The sequence below is a fragment of the Ovis aries genome, chromosome 22, assembly GCF_016772045.2.
Source record: "Ovis aries strain OAR_USU_Benz2616 breed Rambouillet chromosome 22, ARS-UI_Ramb_v3.0, whole genome shotgun sequence".
Lineage (NCBI taxonomy): Eukaryota > Metazoa > Chordata > Mammalia > Artiodactyla > Bovidae > Ovis > Ovis aries.
In genome coordinates, this window is record NC_056075.1 from 11126276 (window position 1) to 11153725 (window position 27450).

Here is a 27450-nt window from a genome sequence, read left to right on the forward strand (position 1 = left end):
GTGGCCTGTTCTTCCTCCCGGAGTCCATCCTCCTCCGCAGCCGGCATTTCTTGGCGGGGGAGTCGTGCTGAGGGGGCGGCGGCTGTGGCTGGAGCTCTGGCTGGAGCGGCAGGCGCTGGGGTGCCGCGTCGCCGCCGCCCGGGGGGCCCCGGCTGCAGAGGCGCGACGGGTGGAACCCGTTGTGCAGCAGCCCGTTCACGGCTGCAGCGCCGACGCCGGCGGGAGTCCCCGGGGCGTGCGGGGCCGAGCGCTCAGGCTGCCCGCCGTGGTCGCCCATGCCAGAGGCTGGTGGGGCGGCGCGCGGGCCCCGGCTCAGGCGGCCTCGCTGGAGGTCATTCTCGGGCGTCTTTATTTCCCCGGATCCTCCTTGCGGCTTCCGATTCAGCAGCCGCAGAGCCGGCGCTGGGGGATGGCGAGCCGGGCGCTCCTCCCCTCCTCCCTCCGGCGTTCCCACCTCCTCCACGCCCTGCCCCTCGAGCGCCGGCCCCCCGGCGCCCGCCTGGAGCATGCCCGCTCCCGGCGCGGAATCGGGGATCCCCGCGCACCCCCAGCCGGGGCCCCCAGAGCCCGCCTTCCCCCGCTGCCCCAGTCGCGCGACTTCAAACGAGGTTTCCTCGCCTCCCAGACCTGTTCCCGCTACTGAGCATGCCCAGTCCTGCCCGCCACCGCCGAGCTTCAACATGGGGACTGAAGTTCTCCGGCTTCGCAAAGAAGAGATGGGCGGGTTGGGCTTTGTATGGCGGAGCCAGCCGAGAAGGGACTGGGCGAGGCCGGCGTGAGAGGAACGAGCAGCTTCGGGAGGAATGCGGGCGGGGGGAGGGGGGAGACAATAAATATATGTAGAGGTTTGGGTTTGCTAATCCTGTCCGCACTGAGCTAGATACCTTTGCAAGGTCATTCACGTTGTCCCCTCCTCCCTGAAAGCTTTGTGAGCGTCTATGTGTTTCTCTGGGTTTAGTTAAGTGACCAAACTACTCACAGGCACGAGGGGAAGGAGGAGAACGATTATTTATAGACAGGTAGGCGGATTTGGAGAGGGAGGGGAGTGTAATTTCTTTGCGGGCACTCACAGACACCATGTGGCCTCCTGGAGTTGTCTTTTACAGGGAGGAACCTAGGAATACAGTGTAAGGACAGTGAAGGACATAGATGTAGGCGGGATTAACCGGTGCTGGAAGAGACCAAGTAAACAGAAGCAGTCCCAAGCTATAAAAAGCACTTTCCTCACCCAGAAAGGACGCTCAGGAGACAATGTCACCCTATTTATAGAGTAAGGAGTTGCCTGTGTTTTCAGAAGGGCAGGCAGCATCACAGGGGAGACAGCACCATAACCCTGGAGTCAGAGCTGGATTCAAACTCCAACTCAGGCACTCAACAAACCCTGAGAAACTCATTGCTCAAGTTAACACACCTGGTTTCAGGAAACAGGACTGGGCATGCTCAGTAGGCAGGACAAATTTGGGTGCTAAGGACCTTCCCAAAGTTGTGCAATCCCTTGAGGCCTCAGCTCTTGACTCTAGAAACTGTCTTGAGAAATCTATCTGCTACAGTCCTGGTGCACAATAAATGCCCCAAAGAGCTGGTTATCCTTATTACACTTATTATTAGCAGATCACCCTTCATTTCCAACAAGGGGAATAAACCATACTCGCAGTCATGTTTACTGCGTAACTTACTGTGTGTGATGTTCTCCATCATCTGTACTTATTTAATCTACAGAGGAGTCAGAGGCCTCAGAGCACTCAGCAGCAGCCAGGGGCCTGTACCTGGATGGGAATTCCTTCCAGCAGAGTTTGACCTGGAATCAGCTTTAGGACCCATGACCACTTGAGTGCACAGGTCCCTTGACTCCTTTTTTATTAAGAACAATGCAAAGAATAAACCAGGTGGTTAAATGATAAAGAATCCAATGCAGGAAACACAGGAGGCTTGGGTTCAATCCCTGGGTGGGGAAGATCTCCTGGAGGAGGGCATGGCAATCCACTCCAGTATTCTTGCCTGGAGAATCCCATGGACAGAGGAGCCTGGCGGGCTAGAGTCCACAGGGTTGCACAGAGTTGGACATGATTGAGCTCGCGTGCACATTAAAGAATAAATCTTAATTCTCCTATTTTTGTTTCCCTGATGTTATCATATTATTTGCAAATATGAAGAAAAAACCTAGATGACCTGGCCCCGGCCTCACCTTGAGCTCCTGACTCTCCCTCTGTAGAGCAGCCTTTCAGTTCCTCAAACACACGAACATCCCTTCTCATCTGCTGTTCCCTTGTGTGCTCCCAGGTGTCTTTGTTTACCAGATTCCAATTCAGTCTTCAGATCTCTACTTCAACCTCTTAAAGTAGCCTTCCCTGACCCTTAGAACAAGATTAGAGCTCCCTCCTCCTACGCTTGACCTTCATGACTCTCAGTTTGTAACACCACAATGGGGGTATAATAGGACATCACTGAGTTGTTACAGTGATAAAATGAATATATAAGTAAAGTGTCCAGCCCATCATCAGTGCTATAAAAAATGCTCCATATTATTTGATTGTGCATCTCCCCCCACTACACTGTAATCTCCATTAAGGCAGATGACTCTCTTTCATAACTGTATCCCTAGGAAGCTCTTGGTAATTATTTGTGACTGAAAAAATGACTTGGGTGATATTTCCCCAAGGTGTCTCTCACTTTCTCCTGTAAATTTGCTAAAAACAAAACGCCTGCATTGTCACTCCTAAATATTCAAATATAAAGCTTTCAAATTCTGACATAATTTAAGCTCAGTAGTTTAGGAAGCTCTTTAGAGCAGAAATGCAGAGAGTAGATTTAGCAGTGCAGTGTATCCAAGGACATATCCTCTCCAGCATGATTCCCAGGCATGGTGAGGAAGGGCTGAGCCAGGTGGCTCAGACCCAGGTAGGGCAGGAGCACTGGTACTAGGGACAGAACATCCTCTACCTGCTTCTTTTCTCCCGTCTTTGCCATGGGTGCCTTGAGTCAGTTATGCCTTGCATGTGATAGAGAGGAAGCCAGGTGGCATATCACAGGTTTATGGGGTGTGAGGGAGTCAGGGGGGCACAGGGAGGTTGTGGTTCGGAGGCGTAACTTTGAGGTATGAACTATACGATGTGCTCCAGCAGGGGAATGGAACAAATAATGTTTGGAAGAGAGAGAGGGAGGAAGAACCCACAAGGCACTCTTTCCCTCTGTTCATTCATTTATTTACCAGTCATTTATTATGAGTGCACTATGTTGTAGGCAGTAAAATAAATGCTGGGAGTAAGTACAAAGTTAAAACAAATGGCTTCATTGCCCTCTAAGGGCTTACAATTCATAGAAAGAGAGAGACAGAGACAGAGAGAGAAGTCAATGATTCTCCATCATCTGGGTACATAAGAATAACCTAGGGAGTTTTTCCTTTTAAACTTCTTGTTGAAAATAACATACATACAGAAATATATACATATCCTAAGGGTAGAGCTCGCTTCCTAAGGCCCGCTTGTCTTCACGGTGAATTTTGCAGTGAATGAAACAAAATGTGTCACCTATGCTATGGAAGGGAACTCCAAAGGACTCCAGAGAGTGAGCAATGATGGAACAGGGAAGAGAAGGGGAAGATGGGGCTGAGATGGGTGTTAAAATAGGCTTCAGGGAGGAAATGACCCTTAAACTGAAGTTTGACCAATGATGGAATTTCATCATGGAAGGCTGAAGGAAATCCATTCAGAACTGAGGGAGTGGAGACCCTGCGGGTGGTTTGAAACCATCTGGCATGCTTGGGAACCTGCCAGGAGATCAACAAGGCTGAAAGGCAACCTACTGAGGAAGGAGGTGAGTGATGCCCAAAAAGGTGAGATGGGGTCCAAATCTTGGATGGCTTTCTGTACCACAGGAATCAATTCAGACTTTTTTCCTGAAAGCCATGAGAAACCACTGAAGAGTTTTAGATTGCGGAAAAACTCCTAGATTTGCATTCTGGAAGGATCTCTGGCATCAGTCTGGAGAATAAAATAGAAGAGGAGCTTCCTAGTTGGAGGGACCAGATAGATTACTGGAAACAACCGGGAAAGACGTGCGATGGGACTAGGTGAAGGACATACCATTCAGAATGAGATCACCAAGTGGACTCAAAAACTGTTTAAAGAATTTACAGGACTTAGTAACCAACTGCAGAATGAGGAAGAGGTAAGGCCAGGATAATTTTTATGTTTCCAGTCTGGGCAACTGGGAATCTGGTGGTTTCAGCATGCAAGATAAAATATGCAGAAAAGGAGCAAGACCTTTTATTTATATTCTCTCTGGGATTTATATTTAAGAAGGGTGATCCTTTAAAAATGTAGATATGATCATGACATTCTTGTACTTACACTGATAGCTAAGCCATATCAATATTTGTCTGTTTCAGTCTAACTCAACACTTACCACTTTCCTTCTTTCCTCCCTCTCTCTCTTCCCCTTCCCCCATAAAAGAGGGAGGTCAGCACTAGTTTTTAACTACTATAAATTAGACTTTTAATTTACTTTTAATTTTTTTTGAAGACACAGATTAAAACCTGTCCACCATGCCATCACTACACATGATTACTGTAGAAATTCTAGTTCCTTGCTAAAATGGAAATAAAGTCCAATGTGCCCAAGCTTTCTACCACTTAATAACCACACTGACGACACAGTATGAGCTTGGGAAACGATACTCTTCAAGACATAGTTTAAAAAGAATTACTAGAATTTTAACTGTCAGAATAATATTGACCCAAGATGACTTCTTTCTTTCATTTTTGCCTCTTTTGCTATTGGCGTCGGTGCCTTTCTTAGAGATTCGCATGAGGCACCTCAGGAGGCTATTTTCAAGTACTGTGCTGTTTTCGATGACAGTGCTTTTCATATTGCTTTCTTCAGGGCCCTAGGGAGTAGCACTGCTTCAGGGAGTCAAAGGCCACCAAAACCCAACAAAAACTGCCCTGTAACAGTGTTATGGAGAGATTCTGAGGACCACTTCATCAGAGCCTCCCTCTTCTCCTTTCTTCAGAACTGAGCAACTACTACACAGCAGGTACCATACTAAGTACCAAGGATATACTCTTAGGCAAAAACAAAGTTCCCGTCCTTATCCAGATGACAGAATGGACTGGCCTTAAGCACGTAATCACCACAACAGCAAAAGTGTAACTATCATTCCGAGAAATGCAAAAATGGAAAGACTCTCAGAGCCATGAGGGCACATACCAGGGTGACCTGGACTTATCTTAAACTTTAGTAGATGAAATGGCATTTGCTGAATTCTGAAGTTGAATAGAAGTTAACTAAGGTGGAGGTTAACTGTGGTGTTGGAGAAGGCTCTTGAGAGTCCCTTGGACTGCAAGGAGATCCAACCAGTCCATTCTGAAGGAGATCAGCCCTGGGTGTTCTTTTGGAAGGAATGATGCTAAAGCTGAAACTCCAGTACTTTGGCCACCTCATGCGAAGAGCTGACTCGTTGGAAAAGACTCTGATGCTGGGAGGGATTGGGGGCAGGAGGAGAAGGGGACGACAGAGGATGAGATGGCTGGATGGCATCACTGACTTGATGAACGTGAGTTTGAGTGAACTCCAGGAGATGGTGATGGACAGGGAGGCCTGGCGTGCTGCAATTCATGGGGTTGCAAAGAGTCAGACACGACTGAGCGACTGAACTGAACTGCACTGAAGGTGGAGGTGGAAGTGGAGGAGGCATTCTTAGGCTCTCTTATGTCATAAATATGTAGGCACTTCATAAATACTTGCTGACTGAAAAGATGAATTGACCCTGTTCCTCTCAATAGGGCAAATCGAATCTCAGGAAGCTTATTCACCGAAATGAACCACTGGAGAGGGTTTAGGCCAATCCCGTTCTTTCACTGTTTTTTCTATATGGCTTGATAGATTATTTTAGTTTTTTGTTGTTGGGTTTTTTTTTGTTGTTGTTGTTTCTGTTTTTTGGTCAATAGCAGTGGAAAAACATAACATCAGCAGCTGCCACTACAGCAATAACTGTGTGTACAGGAATGAAACACACCCCACATGAACCAACTTTCTGTTACTAACATTTTTTGAGCACCTACCAATAATGATTTGGTGAAGGGAGATGGGAGTGTGACTACCTAGGAATCTGATAAGCTATAATCAGAGTGACCCCAAGTACTGGGCATAAGTTTAGGGATGTATCTGGCTTTAGCAAATTGACAGTAGGCTTATTATCTAACATTTATTGAGTTCTTACATGCCATACACTGGACTAAGCACACTGTGTCATCTTTTTTAATTAGCAAGGTAGTCATGTGAGTAGGATTTGGATACTATTATTAGCTCATATTTTGTATGAGGAAACTAGAGCTTAGACAGGCTAATGGGTCCAAGTTCACACAGCAGAAAATCTAATAGACATTTGAGTCAGGTCCAGGTGGCCCTAGAACCTCACATTTTGTAACTCAACCACCATGCTGCCCTCCCAAAAGATGGTGTACCTGCTGTCACCTGCAGATTTTACACCACGGTTGCAAACTGATATACTATTCCACTGCCCACACAACAGTGCCTTTTAAACTTATTGAGTCCCTTTATTTCTCACTGAAATGCTGTCCAGTGTCTTAGACTTTTGTTTCCAAAAGGGCTTCCCCCCCTCTTTAAATAAATGTGCCAGCTATTGCCATTTTTCTATTTTGTATATCTATTCAACAAATATTTTAAAACGATGTGCAAACCATTGTTCCAGTTACAGTGAGGAGCAAGGCAGAAAAGTCCTTTCTATTCCGGAGCACACATTCCTTTGGGGAGGGGGACAAGGAAAGTCAGAAAATAAACAATAAGTACAGTCTGTGTTAAGTAACACAAAAATTAAACGAAATGATGCGACAGAGCATTATTGGAAGGAAGGAACCAGTTTACATGCAGGTAGTTGAGGAAGCCACACAGATACCGGTTTCTGAGGGTTGAGAGACTGAGGTGTGAAGCATTGTGAAGAGAGGTTTAGAAGAGCATTCCAGCACATGGAAGAGGAATAGATATACCTATATCTATCTGTGTGTGTGTGTTTGACTCTTTGGGACCCCATAGACTGTAGCCCACCAGGCTCCCTCCTCTGTCCATGGAATTTTCCAGGCAAGAATACTGGAGCAGGTTGCCATTTCCTACTCTAGGGGATTTTCTGACTCAGGAACGGAACCTGGTCTCTTGCGTCTCCTGCGTTGACAGGTGGACTCTTACCACTGTGCTACCTGGGAAGCCTACTTCTATATCCATATGTGTATGTGTGTGTATATATACATATGAATATGTACACATATGTATATATTCATCTCTTCATCACCAAAGTTCCAATATTTGGGGGGATGCTGATGAATAAGGGGTAAGCATTTTCCTTTGAGGATGACAGCAGCGGAAGGAAGAGTCTTTGATTAGGGTCTCAGCACTCAGAACATTCAAATTTGTCTTATAGTTTTCCTGTTTTCTGAGTGACGTCCCCTCTGAATCTGGAAGTTTCTTCAGCTGCAAATAAAAGCTGCTTTAACTCATTCCTACATAAAATGAGTTAGTACAGGGAACTGGGTGAATAAAAATCTCTGAAAGGCTAAAGGAATGGCCTCTAGGCTGAGCTCCCAGCAGTGAATCCCACCACAGGATCAGCTTCCTAAGTGAACTGCTCTAAGGGAGCTGCTACTTCTGGTACAATAGTAAACCAAGAAACCAGGGGGTCATCGCACCCCTGGGTCCAGGGCTGACTGTCTCAGGCTGAATGCAAACTTACAGAATTCATGCCCTATATTCTGTCTCTCCAAATCCATGGTGTCCAGGACAAGACACCAGGACCCCTGCTGCCATGGCACCGCCCACCACACACAACAGCAGAAGTCGGGCCTCCTCCTCCGTCTGGACTTCCACATGCGTCCAGCTGCATCTGCTTGGCAGTGCTAAGCGGTGTATAGGACCCGGGCACTAACAGGGCCTGGGAAACCGACATCTTCCATTTTCTCACGTGTAGCAAGTGATACGGCATGTTTAGCTCAGTTCCATTGCTCAGTAATGGCTGACTTTTTGTGACCCCATGAACTGCAGCACACCAGGCTTCCCTGTCCATCACCAACTCCTGGAGCTTACTCAAACTCATGTCCACTGAGTCGGTGATGCCATCCAACCATCTCATCCTCTCGTCCCCTTTTCCTCCTGCCTTCAAACTTTCTCAGCATCAGGGGCTTCCCAATGAGTCAGCTCTTCTCATCAGGTGGCCAAAGTATTGGAGTTTCAGCTTCAGCATCTGTCCTTCCAATGAATATTCAGGTCTGATCTTTGGGATTGATTGGTTGGATCTCCTTGCAGTCCAAGGGACTCTCAAGAGTCTTCTCCAACACCACAGTTCAAAAGTATCAATTCTTTGGCCCTCAGTTTTCTTTATAGTCCAACTCTCACATCCATACATGACTATTGGAAAAACGATAGCTTTGACTAGATGGACCTTTGACAGCAAAGTAATGTCTCTGCTTTTTAATATGCTGCCTAGGTTGGTCACAGCTTTTCTTCCAAGGAGCAAGTGTCTTTTAATTTCATGGCTGCAGTCACTGTTCACAGTGATTTTGGAGCCCAAGAAAATAAAGTCTGTCACTGTTTCCATTGTTTCCCCATCTATTTGCCATGAAGCGATGGGATCAGATGCCATGATCTTAGTTTTAGAATGCTGAGTTTTAAGCCAGCTGTTTCACTTTCCTCTTTCCCTTTCATCAAGAGGCTCTTTAGTTCCTCTTCGTTTTCTGCCATAAGGGTGGTGTCATCTGCATATCTGAGGTTATTGATATTTCTTCCAGCAATCTTGATTCCAGCTTGTGCTTCATCCAACCTGGCATTTCGCATGATGTACTCTGCATATAAGTTAAATAAGCAGGGTGACAATATACAGTCTTGATGTACTCCTTTCCCAATTTGGAACCAATCTGTTGTTCTATGTCTGGTTCTAACTGTTGCTTCTTGACCTGCATGCAGATTTCTCAGGAAGACAGGTAAGGTGGTCTAGTATTCCCATCTCTTTAAGAATTTTCTGCAGTTTGCTGTGATCCACACAGTCAAAGGCTTTGGTGTAGTCAGTGAAGCAGGAGTAGATATTTTTCTGCAATTCTCTTGTTTTTTCCTAGGATCCAACAGATACTGGAAATTGATCTCTGGTTCCTTTGCCTTTTCTAAAGCTGGCCTGAACATCTGGAAGTTCTCAATTCATGTACTGTTGAAGCCTAGCTTGGAGAATTTTGAGCATTATTTTGCTAGTGTATGAGATGAGTGCAATTGTGTTAGTTTGGACATTCTTTGGCATTGGCTTTCTTTGGGATTAGAATGAAAATTGACCTTTTCCAGTCCTGTGGCCACTGCTGAGTTTTCCAAATTTGCTAGCATATTGAGTGTAGCACTTTCACAGCATCATCTTTTAGGATTTGAAATAGCTCAACTGGAATTCCATCACTGGCAGTAGCTTTGTTTGTAGTGATGCTTCCTAAGGCCCACTTGGACTTCGAATTTCAGGATGTCTAGCTCTGGGGGCTTGATCACACTATTGTGGTTATCTGGGTCATTAAGATCTTTTTTGTATTGTATATGGCGTGTTACAGGGCGCTGAAATGGAGCTGAGTAAGTCCATCTATTTGCCTGCAATAACCTCAACTGAGAATCTTGATAATGAAGTAAGCACTGTTTGCCTCAGAGTTTTCTGTTTCCAGCAAACCCCATGGGACAATTGTTTACCCTAGGAGGTAGCCAGGCTTGAAGCTCCCTATAAATCCTTCAAAGGGGCTGAAACTGAAAACAATACTAAGCCACTAATAATAACAATGATACTACTTTACGTGGTTAAGAGTTCCATCTTTGAAGTCACTCAGACATAGGCTTGAATCCCAGCTCCTCCTCCAGCCAGCTTCCTCTGTTATCTGGCACTTTCCAAGAATTTTGTGATGAGGTAAATATGTCACTGGCCATGCATCATTTCTGAGTACTTGATATGTGGCTAATGTGACAAAAGCACTGGATTTTAAATTGTATTTATGTTTTAATTAATTGACATTTAAAAAGTTAGCTTATTTTAAAAATCACTTTATTGAGCTATGATTGACAGATAAAAACTGTACATATTTAATGTATACCACTTGATGAGTTTAGAGATAAGTAGTATATACCTGTCAAATCATCACAATTTGGCATAAATTTATCCATCACCTCCAAAAGTCTCCTTCTGCCCTTTCCCTCTTATTATATGATGATGATCGAAACACTTAATATAACATCTACTTACTTATACTTTAGTGTATACTTAGCAAATCTGTAAGTATACACTGAAGTATAGCCATATTGTTTCCCATAGTAGCTGAACCATTTAAACTCAAATAGTAATATGGGACCAGTAGCTACCGTATTGGATAGCACTGTATACAATGGGGATAACAGTGGTATCTACTTCATTCATTTATTCAATGAATACTTATACAATATCTTCTGTAAGCATCTACAGGTATTGTGCTAAGGAAAACATCCTGAGGCCTACAACCAGTAAGGCAATCAGACCCATTTAACAAGTGAACAAATAAAACACCTACAGTTTATAGTCAGCAGTATAAAGGAAGTAACACGGTAGAGCTTTTGCAGAATAACAGGGGGTGAGAGGACACAGGATAAAGAAGTTCACCCACATGCTGGCTTCTCCATGACCTAATATAAAACATGAAAAAAGTGATGCCTTAAATCGCAACAACTGGAACAGGACCTCTCAAAAGCAAGAAATTTAAAAATATCCCACCTTTGATTGCAACACTCTTTTAAGTTGCTCTGACACTTGAGCTTTTATTTTTATGGAGAATAGAATGTTCTATATCTGTTTTTTTTTTTTTTTTTAAACCAGTTTCTGTGGGTCTTATGGTTATGTGCTCAGATCTGTTGCCTGCCATGCCCCTGCCCTGCCTGATGAGGCAGGGGGCTGGCTCCGGAAAGCCAACTCTCTTGGGGTCCAGGGTCAGCTGTCTTCCAGCAGGCTTAGTCAGTGGGAGATGTTGGTGAGAATGGCAGAATCTTCTCTTCCCTCCCTCGTTGTGTAGGAAGGCATCTCCCCAAAGTTGCTGACCCTCTTCTGGGGTCTCCATCACCTACGGACACGCCTGCCTTAACTCTGTCTTCTGCTTGGTGACTGTAACTCCTGGGATCTGATTCTATCACTTTCTCCCTGCTTCTTGCCAGCCTAAGGTGGTGATGGCTTCGTGCCATTGCTAATGTCTGTGTTGCTTCACTGTCCTCTGATTAGCTTCTCTGCTTCTTCTTCTCTCTCTTCTGAACACCCTGGTTGGATGTTAGATGACAGACCATCTATGATGTTGACTCAGGATTGGACCTAGGACCATACCCGGAAACAGTTTTAAGGTTTTAACTACTTCCCATGGCATCCCTTTTTTGCCCACTCCTCAGGCCCATTGAGGTATGATATTCATTATTCCATTGCTGCTGCTGCTGCTAAGTTGCTTCAGTCGTGTCCTACTCTATGCAACCCCATAGACGGCAGCCCACCAGGCTCCCCCATCCCTGGGATTCGCCAAGCAAGAACACTGGAGTGGATTGCCATTTCCTTCTCCAATGCATGAAAGTGAAAAGTGAAAGTGAAGTCGCTCAGTTGTGTCCGACTCTTACCGACCCCATGGACTGTGGTCCACCAGGCTCCTCCGTCCATGGGATTTTCCAGGCAAGAGTACTGGAGTGGGGTGCCATTACCTTCTCTGCATTATTCCATTACAGGTGGGTATATTTGTGTCAGAAATGCAACCTTCAGAAAATTAAAATTTATCAAGTCAGTTGGGCTGCAATCATCTAACAGCTGAAATAATGTATTTAAAAGGTCTGGAATTTCTGAATAAACATTAAACAGTCCACTGGTCATATAACATGTAGCATGTTCAATTAGTATATTGGAAATTTTATTAGCATACTTTATACTAGTTTCTGTCTAAATAAATAAATCTAAAACTCAGTGACTTAATGCAATAAAAGTATGTTTGCTGTTCTCAAAGAGTTCAATGTTGTCAGCTGGGGCGGTGCCTGGTCTGTGCAGTTCATTTGGAAACTAGTGGTGCCCTAGATGTTGACATGATCTAGCAGAAGAGGGACAAAAGAGAGTAGAAAGGATGGTGGTGGTGTTTTAGGGACCAAAACTGGAAACAGCATACATCAGCTCTGGCCACATCTCACTGGGCAGAACTCAGTCACGTGTTCCCTCTGCATACCCAGCCCAGTTGCAGGAGAGCCTGAGAAGTGTAGTTTAACTTAATGCCTAGGAAGAAAAAGAAATGACCATGGAAAATACATGGTCAGTAACTACATTTCATTATTTCTCCCATTTGTAGAATAAACTCCTCCCCACTCACTTCCTAGAACATTATCCAAAGCTCTAGACTTTGGTGTTGGAGAAGGCAATGGCACCCCACTCCAGTACTCGTGCCTGGAAAATCCCATGGATGGAGGAGCCTGGTAGGCTGCAGTGCATGCTAAGAGTTGGACACGACTGAGCGACTTCACTTTCACTTTTCACTTTCATGCTTTGGAGAAGGAAAAGGCAACCCACTCCAGTGTTCTTGCCTGGAGAATCCCAGGGATGGGGGAGCCTGGTGGGCTGCCGTCTATGGGGTCGCACAGAGCCGGACACGACTGAAGCGACTTAGCAGCAGCAGCAGCAGCAGGCCTGGGTGATGCTGAGCCAGCTCTATTTGGTTCACAAGTTGTTCTTTTTGGTTGAGTACTTTACAAACTAAAAAGAGGAGTCGTCTGCCCCCTGCTCCTTCCTCATCCCCAAATATACACTGGCAAGCAGAGACAAGGAACCTCAGGGTCCCATCTGGAAAAGGAAGAAGTAAAAGAAAGGCGACGGTGGTCCAAAGTGGTTGGTCAGGCGTTGTGACATTTCCCTGACCAGCAAGCACTGGGAGGTGTCTTTTGATTGGACTCTCTCTCTCCTCTATGGGAGGCATTATCTTGTCCATATTTCTCTGTGACCCCTGGTTCCACTCTTCTGGAATTCTCTTCATTGTTCATTATCTATCCTTTGTGGCAATATCTGAAGTGGGTGATGAGGAGTAAACTATCTCTGACACTATGCAGATTTTGTAGTCTGCCTCCCTCTCATGGAAACCTGTGAGTCCAAGGCTGGATGTTGCTTTGTACCTTTTTCTAAAATTTATTTATTTTTGGTTGCTTTGGCTCTTCGTTGCTACTCACAGGCTTTCTCTAGTTGGGGGAAGCAGAGGCTACTACTCTTCATCAAGGTGCAGCGGCTTCTCTTGTTACAGAGGAGGATTTCTAGAGTAAGGGCTCAGCCATTGTGGTGCCCAGGCTTAGTCGCCCTGCAGCGAGTGAAGACTTTCTGGACCAGGGATGGAACCCATGTCCCCTGCATTGGCGGTGGATTCCTATTCCCTGTACCGCCAGGGAAGTCCTGTTTTGTGCCTTGACTCGTCTCTGTCCCAGACTTCTGTTTTCTTTGGAAATATCATTTGTGCAAAAACCTAACAGACTTCCCATTGATTTCTTTCTAGACAGTTCCTATGCCACAAACTGAAGACCAAACAGTATCCCAGGCAGTGTTCTCAACATCCTTTATATCTTTTTCCCTTATCCTCATGCCTCCCTCATCTTAATGGCAGCCACCTGGACGATGTCAGGATCGAAATGGAAAGCCACACCTAGGAGGTGATCTGTACCAGAGGTGGTGGTGACCTAGCAGCTCTTTGTTGCTCACAATTTTCTCACTTTCGTTTTCTACCATTTGAGGTCTAGATGTAGCCTACTTCAAGACTTCCAATTTATGCAGTTTTTCTATTTTCTTTCACTTCTTCCTGCAAACTGCCCAAATGTGCCAGCCACTTGTGGCCAAAATGCACTAACAGTTTGATTCCTTCCAACTGCTTCTCTTGGAGCTGACAGTCAGGAAGCATATGGCGGGCCTCTCAACTGAGAATTCTTGCCAAGTTTTTGCCAGGCACCATATGCATTGCCACCTTTTCTGCCTCCAGGATCAGTTTCCTTTCTTCCCACAACTGGCATGCTAAGCCAGTGCCACTTATTTTAGGATTTCTGGATTTTTTATTTTAGGAGTTCCCGCCTTTAAATTGTAATACTGGAGAAGACTCTTGAGAGCCCCTGGGACTGCAAGGAGATCAATCCAGTCAATCCTAAAGAAAATCAACCCTGAATATTCATTGGAAAGTCTGATGCTGAAGCTTCAATACTCTGGCGACCTGATGCAAAGAGCCGATTCATTGGAAAAGACCCTGATGCTGGAAAAGATTGAAGGCAAAAGGAGTAGAGGGTGGCAGAAAATGAGATGGTTAGATAGCATCACAGACTCAATGGACACGAGTCTGAGCAAACTCTGAGAGAGAGTGAAGGACAGGGAAGCCTGAGGGGCTGCAGTCCATGGGGTCACAAAGAGGCGGACATGAAATAGTGACTGAACAACAGCAACGCCCACATCAAGGTCCCATTTGTGGTGTTTGTTATGGTATTAATGCTAGTTGCATAAAAAGAACCTCCAAGTCTCAGTACCTTAAGACAACAAACACAGTCAAGTTCATGTTTCACTCCACAGTCCAATGTACAGGTGAGGGCGAGTGTGGAGAGGGAACCCTGAGCTGTGCAGTCAGAGAGGAGGCTCACAGAGGCCCTATCATCTTCAATGCATGACTCCCAAGGGTGCTCTGAGCATAGATATACAGCCAGCAGCTGGGAGAGGACAGAGAGCACAGATGATCATATGGGTTGTTTTAGGAGTTGGGTCTGTGAGTGGTGGTGTCTCACTCTGCATACATTTCATTTGTCAGAAATCACCAGTATGGCACACAAGCTCAGGAGGTTATGTAGGTGAGTTGAATAGGAACCAGGATGAATTCAGAAAGTGCATATTCTTTCTAAAGTGAGCAGCAGCCACTCAGCTAAAACTGCTTATTGTCAGGTGGGAATGCAGGGTTGCCAGATCTGATTTTTCTAAAGTAGCCAGAAATCCAGAGTTTTATGCGAAGTCTTGTGATGTTGTCTTCCAACAACACAAGAGAAGAATCTACATATGGGCATCAACAGATGGTCAATACCCAAATCAGATTGATTATATTCTTTGCAGCCAAAGATGGAGAAGCTCTATACAGTCAGCAAAATTAAGACCGGGAGCTGACTGTGGCTCAGATCATGAATTCTTTATTGCCAAATTCAGACTTAACTTGAAGAAAGTAGGGAAAACCACTAGACCATTCAGGTAGGACCTAAATCAAATCCCTTACGATTATATAGTGGAAGTGGGAAGTAGATTTAAGGGACTAGATCTGATAGACAGAGTGCCTGATGAACTATGGACAGAGGTTTGTGACACTGTACAGAAGACAGGGATCAAGACCATCCCCAAGAGAAAAAAATGCAGAAAAGCAAAATGGCTGTCTGAGGAGGCCTTACAAATAGCTGTGAAAAGAGAGGCGAAAAGCAAAGGAGAAAAGGAAAGATAGTCCCATTTGAATGCAGAGTTCCAAAGAAGAGCAAGGCGAGATAAGAAAGCCTTCCTGAGTGATCAGTGCAAACAAATAGAGGAAAACAATAGAATGGGAAAGACTAGAAATCTCTTCAAGAAAATTAGAGATACCAAGGGAACATTTCATGCAAAGATGGGCACAATAAAGGACGGAAATGGTATGGATCTAACAGAAGCAGAATATATTAAGAAGAGGTGGCAACAATACACAGAAGAACTCTACAAAAAGATCTTCACGACCCAGATAATCATGATGGTGTGATCACTCACCTAGAGCCAGACATCCTGGAATGCAAAGTAAAGTGGGCCATAGGAAGCATCACTATGAACAAAGCTAGTGAAGGTGATGGAACTCTAGTTGAGCTATTTCAAATCCTAAAAGATGACGCTGTGAAAGTGCTGCAATCAATATGCCAGCAAATTTGGAAAACTCAGCACTGGCCACAGGACTGGAAAAGGTCAGTTTTCATTCCAATCCCAAAGAAAGGCAATGCCAAAGAATGTCCAGACTACCGCACAATTGCACTCGTCTCACACGCTAGTAAAGTAATGCTCAAAATTCTCCAAGCCAGGCTTTAACAGTACATGAACCATGAACTTTCAGATGTTCAAGCTGGATTTAGAAAAGGCAGAGGAACCAGAGATCAAATTGCCATCATCTGTTGGATTATCAAAAGAGCAAGAGAGTTCCAGAAAAACATCTCTTTCTGCTTTATTGACTATGCCAAAGCCTTTGACTGTATGCTGCTGCTGCTGCTGCTAAGTTGCTTCAGTCATGTCCGACTCTGTGAGACCCCATAGATGGCAGCCTACCAGGCTCCGCATTCCTGGGGTTCTCCAGGCAAGAACACTGGAGTGGGTTGCCATTTCCTTTTCCAATGCATGAACGCGAGAAGTGAAAGTGAAGTCGCTCAATTGTGTCCGACTCTTAGCAACCCCATGGACTGCAGCCTACCAGGCTCCTGTGCCCATGGGATTTTCCAGGCAAGAGTACTGGAGTGGGGTGCCATTGCCTTCTCCCTTTGACTGTATAGATCACCACAAAAGCCAGGTCTTTCTCAAGACCTGCCTCTTGAGAAGTCTGTGTGCAGGTCAGGAAGGAACAGTTAGATTTGGACATGGAACAACAGATTGGTTTCAAACAGGGAAAGGAGTACGTCAAGGTTATATATTGTCACCCTGCTTATTTAACTTATATGCAGAGTACATCATGAGAGACATTGGGCTGGATGAAGCACAAGCTGGAATCAAGATTTCTGGGAGAAATATCAATAACCTCAGATATGCAGATGACACCACCCTTATGGCTGAAAGCAAAGAACTAAAGAGCCTCTTGATGAAAGTGAGAGGAGAGTGAAAAAGCTGGCTTAAAGCTCAACATTCAGAAAACTAAGATCGTGGCATCTGATCCCATCACTTCATGGCATATAGATGGGGAAACAGTGGAAACAGTGGCAGCCTTTATTTTGGGGGGCTCCAAAATCACTGCAGATAGTGACTGCAGCCATGAAATTAAGACACTTACTCCTTGGAAGAAAAGCTATGACCAACCTAGACAGTATATTAAAAAGCAGAGCCATTACTTTGCCAATAAAGTACATAGTCAAGGCTATGGTTTTTCCAGTAGTCATGTATGGATGTGAGAGTTGGACTATAAAGAAGGCTGAACGGTGAAGAATTGATGCTTTTGAACTGTGGTGTTGGAGAAGACTCTTGAGAGTCCCTTGGACTGCAAGGAGATCCAACCAGTCCATCCTAAAGGAAGTCAGTCCTGAATATTCATTGGAAGGACTGATGTTGAAGCTGAAACTCCAATACTCTGGCTACCTGATGTGAAGAACTAACTCATTTGAAAAGACCCTGATGCTGTGAAAGATTGCAGGCAGGAGGAGAAGGGGACGACAGAGGATGAGATGGTTGGATGATTCAATGGACATGAGTGAGTAAACTCTGGGAGTTGGCGATATACACGGAGGCCTGGCATTCTGCAGTCCATGTGGTCGCAAAGAGTCAGACACAACTGAGCGACTGAATTGAACTGTGATGTTTAAATGTTCATGCATTAGACATTCCCTGAGATGGTCTCCAGCGATCTTCTGACGATAATACTTATGTCCTTGCGTAGTTACTTATACCAAGTGTATCACTGTGTCACAGCTGATCTGAATGACCTAACAAAATATGAAGTGATTGATGATATGTGACCTACTTCCAAGACAGGTCATAAGACATATGAAAGACTATCTTGCTTTCTCTGGAATTACACACCCTGGGGGAGGTCAGCCACCGTGGAATGAGGACACTCAGGCAGTCTGTGAAGAAGCCTACATAGGTTTACTGATAACTCTCATCAAGAGTCATACTATCTTGCCCACCATGCGAGTGTGCCACCTTGATCAATCATCCGTCTCCAATTGAGCCTTCAGATGATACAGCTGCAGCTGATATTACATCTGCAACCTCATGGGAGACTGTGAGCTAGAACCACCCAGCAAAGACTCTGAGTTAATAGATTCTCATTTCTTTTTTTCTTATTGTTGTTTTAAGCCACTAATTTTTTGGCAGTTTTCTGCTGAGCAATGGATAACTAATAATGGTCATAAGTCATATTTTACATTTTTAAAATACTTTTATTCATTTGGCTGTGCTGGGTCTTGGTTCCTACATGGACCTTTCTCTGGTTGTGAGGTGGTGGCTTCTTGGCTGCGGCTCCCGGCCTCTAGAGCACAGATTCACTAGTTGTGGCTCATGGGCTTAGTTGCTGCCCAGCACGTGGGATCTTTCTGGATCAGGAATCAAACCCATGTCTCCTGCATGGCAGGTGGATTCTTCACCACTGAGCTACCAGGGAAGCCCCATTTTTAAAAGTTTTTTTAAAAATTTAAACATTGTATATTAAAAAAAAAAATTCCTTCTACTGATTTCAGGTTACCAATTTCTAACATCTATAGGTAAAGCAAGAAACAGTGGGCTCCCTTTTTGTGATTCTTGCTTGCTTTGAATTGAGCTTTTCAAGCATGATAAAGCCAAGAGGGAAAATGATTTAATTAACTGCATTACTTTTGCCTGATTCAGTAAGACTGAAGCTTAAACATGATTCCACTATTTACCAGTTATGAGACCTTGGAAAATTTACTTAACCTCTTTTGACTACAATTTCCTTAACTGGACGAAAGGAATGAGAACAGAAGTACTTCTCGGGGGAGGGGGGAAATTGTGAAATACTTTGAAATGAGAAAAAATTAGTGGGTGTCCTATCTGTTAATCTATTAAAAGTTTATTCTCTGCATTTCATTGGCTTTGACTTATTTTACAACTCTACAATTTGTAGAAAACAGAGTAATGCAAATGTTCTTATACACAGAAATGCAATTTGTGTCCAGGGGTATGCCCATGGATAAAGATCAGTTTTATACCAATAAAGTAACTGCATTTAAGCATTCCTGATGGCTTAATGTATTTGCTCTTTGGATTCTCATTTGGACTGGCTGCAACATCTTAGTTATCATTAATTAAATTAATAAAACCAGACACATGTTTATATTTGTGAGTCATGACTCAACTTAAAAAATTTATCCTTCAACAGATTTCAGAGTGTTATTATGATGAATAAATTAATTAATGCCCTTGGCACCATGACTGGCACAGAATTTATAATGCTAAGAAGGTAGTGAAGATGCAAAGATGTGAGGTTACAATTTAGGTGAAACAAAGGTCTGTTGGCCTACCTTCTCTACAGATTCCTTTTGCTTTTTAAAAAATTTACTATTTAGTTATTTGGCTGTGCCAAGTTTGCATTGGGAGTGAGAAGTCTTCTCCACTGAACTACCAGAAAAGTCTCTTCCATTCCTGATTTCTAAAAAGAATAATCAGAGAAAACAACTTTGCAAATCAACAAAATGGAAGTCAAAATGCTAACCAACACAATAATTATACAAGATTTCCAAACATTCATCTCATCTATCCTATCCCAGTGAGAAAGATAATACAATACCAACTTTAATAGTTGTTGAGAAGGCTCGTGAAAGTAATATACATGCGGGGACTGTGAATGAGCCAGAAGGGGTGTTAATCTGAAAACAGATTTAGAAAGCACATGTCTGAGAGTTCTTTCAATTCTCTGCTTCCTGGTAAGTAACTGAAATGCCTTAAGTGGGCCAGGTGTAAGAAATAGCTCTATCAATTTTTGTTTCAGATAGAGATCAAATATTTAATAAAGAGAAAACATTTTTTCTTACACTGCCGACTGAAATTTGTCACTTGCCATCTGCCTCTGCAAAGATTAGGTCACCACAGTTGGTGACCTACAGCCCATGAAAAGAGTTCAGGGAGGCAATCAGGAATGAGGCACTCTGTGCTCTGGGGAAAAACTCGCAGAATAGTCCTTCAGATAGTTAGATATTTTCAGAAGATTTTATGAGCAGAATTTCTTGTATCTGCTCACAACTAGAAAAGCACTAAAATAATTAATGGAGAAATCTGCTCCTCTTGACAAGCACCAACCTTCTTGTGACCAGCAGTAAACTTCTGCCAAAATATGTGCTTGTTTGCACATATCACCCCCACCCCCTCCCAAACCACATGTATGCAGACCTCCCCCCTACCTCTTCAGAGCAGTTCCTTAGAGCTTCCTGAGAAACTGTCTCCCAGGTTATAGTCTTCAATTTGCCCCCCAAAAAACTTAACTTCACAACTCTTCCCTTGTATATTTTTTTCAGTCGACACTAGGAAGTGAACAAACCTGATGATAATTGGAAACAAATACTCTGGCTTAGCATCAGAGAAGCAGTATGGAATGGAATGATGAACTGGAAGTGGGGGCCAGTCTAGTCAAATGCTGCCACCCAGGAATTCAGGCCTCGGTTTTGTAAGAGCAGCAAGAATCTCAGTTATTATGGGATATTTCTTAGCTCAAGCAATTAACTAAGCACCCAAATCAGGCAATCAAGACACATCTACCATTTCTTTGTGACCTCTGACATAGGCCAGGATGTTCTGGATGTGCTCTCTAGGTGGCAACTACTTGTTGGTGACACTCATCAGAAGTTTCTTATCATGGTTTGAAGCCTTATTTACTGGCATGAGTAGGAGATGAAGTGCCAGGGAACTGCTGATCATGTTTGCTTATCGGACTGGGGTTGCTGGTCCTCAACAAAGAGAAAGAGTAAGTAATGTTCGTGGCTCTCCTGTCAGCCACCGGATACTCTGTTTTGCCATCGCACTTTGTTTTGTCCATCATAATATGTAAACGTGGGGAGAAAGGGTTCTAAGTATGTTCATCCTTTCAGGAAGCCTGTGAACGTGTCAAAGTGTTAGTCACTCAGTACAGTCCGACTCTTTGAGACTTCATGGACTGTAGTCCATCAGGCTACTCTATCCATGAAATTCTCCAGGCAAGAATACCGAAGTGTGTAGCCATTCCCTTCTCCATGGGACCTTCCTGACTCAGGGATTGAACCCACATTTCCTGCATTGCAGGCAGATTCTTTACCATCTGAACCACCAAGGCAGTCCAGGAAGCTTGTATTGTAGTAGAAAGCAGACAACTTTGAAGTCACAGAGACATAGGTTTGAGTCCCAGCTGCAGTGCTTAAGAGCTTACTGACCATGATACTTTGCTTAACACCTCTGAGCCTTGGGTTTCCTCACTTCTAATAAGAGAATCAAAGCTGCATAAAGAGCAGGCTTCTTCATTCCAACTGTTCTGCCATCTTCAGCGTGTGTCCTTCTGCCCCTAGGTTGCAAGGTGGCTGTTGTAAGTACAAGCACTGTTTCTGAGTTCCAGGGAGGAAAATGGAGAGTGAAGGTTTAAAGGCACATGTCAGCTATGTCTCTTTTATCAAAATTCAGTAGCTTCCTAGAAGTCATATCTAGCAGACTTTTGTTATTGGTCATATTAGCCACCTCTGGTTGCAAAGGAACTTGGGAAATAAATTTTTTTTTTAGTTGAGCACATTTCCACTTACTCATAGAGCAGAATTCTACTGTGAAAGGGAGATTGGCTATTGGGTTTAAAAACAAACAAAAACAAAACAACAAAAACAAAACAAAACAAAAACAAACAAACAAACAATCCAGTGGTATCTGCCAAAGTGCTCAATAATCCTGGATATTGTGTTTATATTAGTTTTTATCGCAGCTAGTATATTTCCTTTGTCATCATATCCAAAGGGCTGGGCATATGGTGTGTGTGTATCCATTCTTGCTTCTTGCCCATCTAACTGGTACATCAGAAGTACATTCTTCCCAGCTAGACTTAACAAAAAGCTAAAAATTAAAAAGAAAGAAAAAGAGGCACTTTTTCCATAAGTAACTATGCCAAGAAAGTACCTTCCGTTTTTTTTTTTTTCTGCTGAAGATGAACCGTTATCATTATGATAATAGCTAAAATTTACTGAGCATTTATGGTGTGACAGAGACTCTGCAAAAGTTTTTCTATTCATTATAACCATCTAAAAACTCTATAAAGTGGACTCCATCATCCCTACTTTACCAATAAGGGAACTGATGCTCAGAGAGGTTAGCTGGCTTAAGATCACACAGCTAATACACAGTAGAGCCAATATTTGAAGGTGGATCTGTCTGATTGCAAAATTCCTGCTCTCATTTTATAGTATCAATTATACTGGCAGGTTGTGAGATGTTGCTTACCTACATTTGGAAACTCTTTCCAAACTTTATTCTAAAGCCCACATCTTGGTCTCACCATTTGGCCAATGCCACAATAATAACTGATTTAGGTAAAATCCATCAATGGATTGTAGAATTAGTGAGGGAAAATTTGATGAAAAACAGGATAGATGGATATTTAAAAAGTATCTCCACATGAGAAACTCAACTATAAAAATAGTAACTTCATAGTGCAGAAAGCAGGCTCACATCACCGTAACCAAGTAATCCAAGTTAACATCACTAGTAATGAGACAGAGCAACATCACGTGACTCCTGAAATGATGCCCTGAGAAGCTCACAGCATTACCTCTGTAGTGTTCCTGCCAAAAATGCACAAGCTAAATTTAATCATAAGGACGTCAGACCCAACTTGAAGGACATTCTACAAAGTAACTGGCTAGTATTCCCCAAAAGTATCAATGTCATGAAAGACAAAAAAAAAAAAATGAGGAAGTGTCTTAGCCTGAAGAAGACAGAAAAATATGACAACTAAATGTAGTGTATGATCCTGGATTGGATCCAGGACCAGAAAAAAAAAAAAAAAAGCAGTGTGACAATTAGGGAAATTTGAATAATATCTGTATATCAGTTAATAGTATGGTAAGAAAATTTTCTATTCTTCATAATTGTACTATCATTATGCATTGTGAACATTTGGAAACTGGGTGAAGGATATATGAGAACTTATTTTTGGTTCTGGGTGACTTTTTCTTGCATCATTTTTTATACGTTTGAAATTATTTTAAAATTAGAAATTAAGAAAAGCCTGCCTTACCCAGTTCACCTGTTAAAGGTGTTTACTTATCAAAATTATGTCTGAGCTGCAAGTATGTCTCCACCAGTTTCTCATCTGCTCTGTATTCTGTCTCTAAGAGGCTGACCTGTTCTTTGTCCAGATGGTGCCAGGCTCAGTGGTGCCAGATATGAGAACTATTCACACCCTAGATAGCATACAATTGTATATTCATTATGACAACTTTCTGGCAAATGAAAGGAAAATGTTTTGTGCTAACAAAAACAAAGCGTTGTGACAGTTTATACCCACTCCAGTGTTCTCCCAGGGGGAGCCTGGTGGGCTGCTGTCTATGGGGTCGCGCAGAGTCGGACACGACTGAAGCGACTTAGCAGCAGCAGCAGCAGTGACAGTTTATCATGATATGGAGGTAAACTGTCTCGGGAAGGCTATTTTTTTGTTCTAATTCAGTGTGGGTGAGCAGTGGTCCTGCAGTCTGCTTCCTTCAAAGCCACCACCAGGGTACAGCCTCTCCTCGTCCAGATTAGATCTAGGCATAGGCCATCTGCTGGCGGAGGGATATCCCCTTTCCGCTTCTTTCCTTCAGCTGCAAAACAACCTTCTCTCAGATTTTCAAATATCCCGAGGCGCGACATCCTCAGTTGGAAGCGGGTAGGTGACACCGACCAGCCAGTGTGTAAGGAGGAGATGCAGACCTCAGGGCTGTAAGATGACGAGCTGATTCTCAAACTTTCCCCCAAAGGCTCCCCAAGAGTAAAGGAGAGTTGTATCAGTTAGGATGTTTAGGGCTGCAAATAACTGAAAATCCAGCTGAGGCTAGATTACACGCAGATAAATTTATTAACAGGCAGTCCAGAGCTCAACAGGCTGCAGGGCCACCGCCATGAGGGCCTCCCTCCGTTTCCTTGACACTTTCCCGGTTCAGTCTTCCCCTGTGTATCAGTTTTGTCTCTAGATTAGAGTCCTCACTGTGAATAAATGGCTTACGAGAGCAAATGCAGACACACATTTCTTCATGTTCTGCAGGAGAAAAAGACCACCTTTCACCCACTGCACCACAGAAACCTTTCCCTTCAGGATGACTGAGGGGTCAGCTGAGGTCACAGGTCCCACTCCTCTGCCAATCACACTCCCCAAGGGAGCTGTGGCATGAAATGACTGAAGCCTGAGTTCCTGAACCATTCAATGGCAAGGTGGCGGGATTACCACGAGTCAGGGGAAGCAAGACACACTCCCAAAGCCAGGAATGAGGTTCAGTTCCTTTGAGTACTGGGCCTCCTGAAGAAAAAGTGGATAACTGAACAAAAATCAGGGCTTTGTCAGGGAAAGGAATGGGAACAATTGACGTTGTTAAGTGAATTTCTACGCCCTGTGAATCAAGAGTGTTGGCCCAGTCTGACCTTCTACAAATAGGATGTTTCTTTGTATACCTTCTTCCTTTTTAAATGGATTATACTGCCATGGAAACTAATATGGAGTTTCCTCAAAATGGTAAAAACAGAACCATCACATGATCCAGCAATCGCACTGCTGGGTGTACATCCAAAGAAGTGGAATGCAGGGTCTCAAAGAGATGCTTTCACACCCCTGTTCCTGACACCACTGTTCACAGCAACCAAGAGGTAGAAGCAACAAAAATGTCCACCCCCAGATGAATGGCTAAACAAAATCTGGTTTACAGGAACATTATTATCTGTCCGTAAAAAAGAAGGAAATTCTATCACAAGCTACAGCATGGATGAACCTTGAGGATATTACGCTAAGTGAAATAAGCCAGTCACAAAAAGACAAATGTATGAATCGCAAATGGCCATCACCCTGCGAATATTATATGAATCGCAAATGGCCATCACACTGCGGGTTGTGATGACGTTTCACAAATGTTAATAATTTTCTCTTCTATCACATTTCATCTAATTTAAAAGATCCTTTTCCTGCTCTATTTTAGAATTTTATTTACATTTCTTGCTCTATTTCATAATGTCTGAGCTGGGTTCACCTTAGAATGCATCTTCCAATTTTGTGGAAAATTGGTTACTTTATTATATATATATATAGTAATTTAGAGGATAATTACTTTACAATATTGAGATGGTTTTTGTCATACATCAGTAAGAATTAGCATTAGGTATACATATGTCCTCTCCCTCTTGAACCTCCCTCCCACCCCTTAGGTTGTTATAGAACACTAGCTTTGGGTTCCCTGCATCATACATGGAACTCCCACTGGCTATCTATTTTACATATGGTAATGTACATGCAGATATGTATTCTGTGGCATCCAGAAACCCTTAGCCACATTTGAGAGGAAAGGTATGGAACCCAGAGGAATGGGTTCTCTGGAAGATAATCTCTCTAGTTAAGTGAATTGTAATATAGTCACACACATGATAGACTGTTAGCCATTAAAAAGCCTTATGAAGAGTATAATTTTTAAATGGGGGAAATTCTTATTTTACGATAATAAGTAAAAAAGACAAAAGAGAAGTCAACGCTGACTACAAAAGAAAGAAGTAACAAGAACAGTATTGGGAATTTGAAACAGATGTATAAGAAAATAGCCCAAAAGAAACTGATGGAAATGTTAACAGTGGTAGTCTTTGGGTGGTAGATTTCCAGGACAGTTGTTCTTTGAACTTTCAATTTTCTTGTGTTTTTTTCCCCTCCTAATTTAGGACGCATGTAGGATGTTTAGTAAGGAAAAAGTGAACTGGGATAAACATAAAAATTGTGTCTCTAAGGGACTCACTTATAAAAACATAAACATTATTACCACTATTCTGGCTGTTCAGAGAAATCACACTATCACCCACACCCCTGCTTTTTTATTTTTAATGTGCTTTCGACAGCTGAGGTCAACATAAAACTACTACTGTAAACATAAAAATAACGAAAGGTCCAAAACTAGGTGGCTCAGTCTTTTCTGTGATTTGACTTCTTGGCCATTTAAAGTTTTATCTCTGAGTAACAACAAACTATTCCTATTAGCACTGAAAGTAAGTTAATTCAGAACAAAATGCAATTCTTGGTTGTCCAAAAAAGGATTAAAAGTCTTCCATACAAAAATAGAAAAACTGTTCACAGGGATATAATTTGAAAGTCTGAAAGCAGCACATTTATGTGTAAAAAGGTCATTTTGTTTTAATTCTCCCTTACGTAACTCACATACTAAAATTTAAGGAGGCTGAGTTTCTTCCATGTAAGTGCTCTTTAATAGTGTTGCCATGCTGTTTCCTCTAAGTACAGCTTTACATAAGCATCCCCATGTGGAAATTCCAAGGTCAGAATAATTTAGATTCTCTCCTGGGGACACACTGTGTTTGTCTCGTGTAAGATGACGGAATGTCCCTCTAGTGAGATGGCTCTGGGTTCCGACAGCAGACTCTGCTAAGACTCAAGTCCCTGGATGTGGTCCAGCCATGATCTCCGTTAGTGTGGTCACAGGGCCGCTCTGAGCTGGCATTTGCAGCTGCTGCTCTCTCCTGTCCAGAGCACCTGCCCTGCAGAGATTGGAATTTGGTCCATCCAGGCATGTTCTAGTCAGCTGCTGTTGGTCTGCATCTTACTACTGTAGGGCTTTGGGTTAATCGGTAACTTACTTTCTGTGGCAGGAAAACTTATTGAGAATCAGTTTGTTTTACATTCTCCAGACCCTGTGCTCACCATCCCCTTTCTCAGCAGAAGACTCGTGGTATTTTCCTGCCTTGGGGTTTTTTGCACAAGGAAAGACTTTGCCATGGACCACTTTTTGCTTTGTTAAAGTTCAAACTCGGCCAGCTTCTTCTATGCATTCTTAGAAAGGGAGGAGAAAGGGAGACTCTGAGGAAAGCAAGAAGGAAGAGACAAACATACCTGTCACTAAAAAAGGGGAGGCCTGGGAAGGAGAGGAGCCCAGAGATTTGAGTAGCTAGAGGAGGATGCTAGTGCCCAGAGAGGAAAGGTGTGTGGTGAGGTGTACCTTGATCTACCCCAGCCCCTCAAAGATCCTTGACATTGCAGGTCACACAGAAGACATGGCAGGTCTCATTTCAGAGGACATTTCCTAGTACAGAAAATGGGCATCCAGCAGGCAATCCTGCAGTTGGATAAGAAAGGACAGGGGCAAGCCCCTCCATGTTTTAGCACACTGGGCAAGAACTGGAATCCTGAGTCAGGTCCCATGAAGGAAGCCCTCAAATGGCTGAGATGTCATTTCTTGCCATTCCAGTGGAACCATGTTAGGAGTTAGATTTAATTAAATTTTAGAGAATAAAATAACTGGACATTTCTTACTCATCTGAATTTGTGTATATTTCTGCTTTGGCTGTTTGAACCTCTATTTCTTCATCATATCCTGGAGATCAAACACTTGCCTCATAGCATCACTGTAAGGATTAAGTTAGGGTAAGATGGGGAAGGCAGTTGGCCATACTCACTAGGTGGTTGGTTGCTACTGATTCTCTAAAAAAATTTTTTTTTCCTTCTCTTCAAGATGGGACTGCCAGAATGAATGGCAGAAGCTGGGATC

General features: G+C 43.4%; 1 protein-coding gene across 5 annotated transcripts in view; it reads right to left on the bottom strand.

The window, feature by feature from the left end:
* Positions 1-27450, bottom strand: part of PANK1 (pantothenate kinase 1) — a 110993-nt gene that overhangs the window by 57486 nt on the left and 26057 nt on the right. For 2 of the 5 annotated variants that reach the window (XM_060404948.1, XM_060404946.1), the window contains exon 4: positions 1-11350. The exons of 1 other annotated variant lie outside the window; for it this stretch is intronic. In XM_060404948.1, the coding sequence (XP_060260931.1) occupies positions 1-682 (682 nt within the window). In that variant the 5' untranslated portion in view covers positions 683-11350. 2 more of the 5 variants (XM_042238825.2, XM_060404947.1) reach the window with 1 other exon arrangement.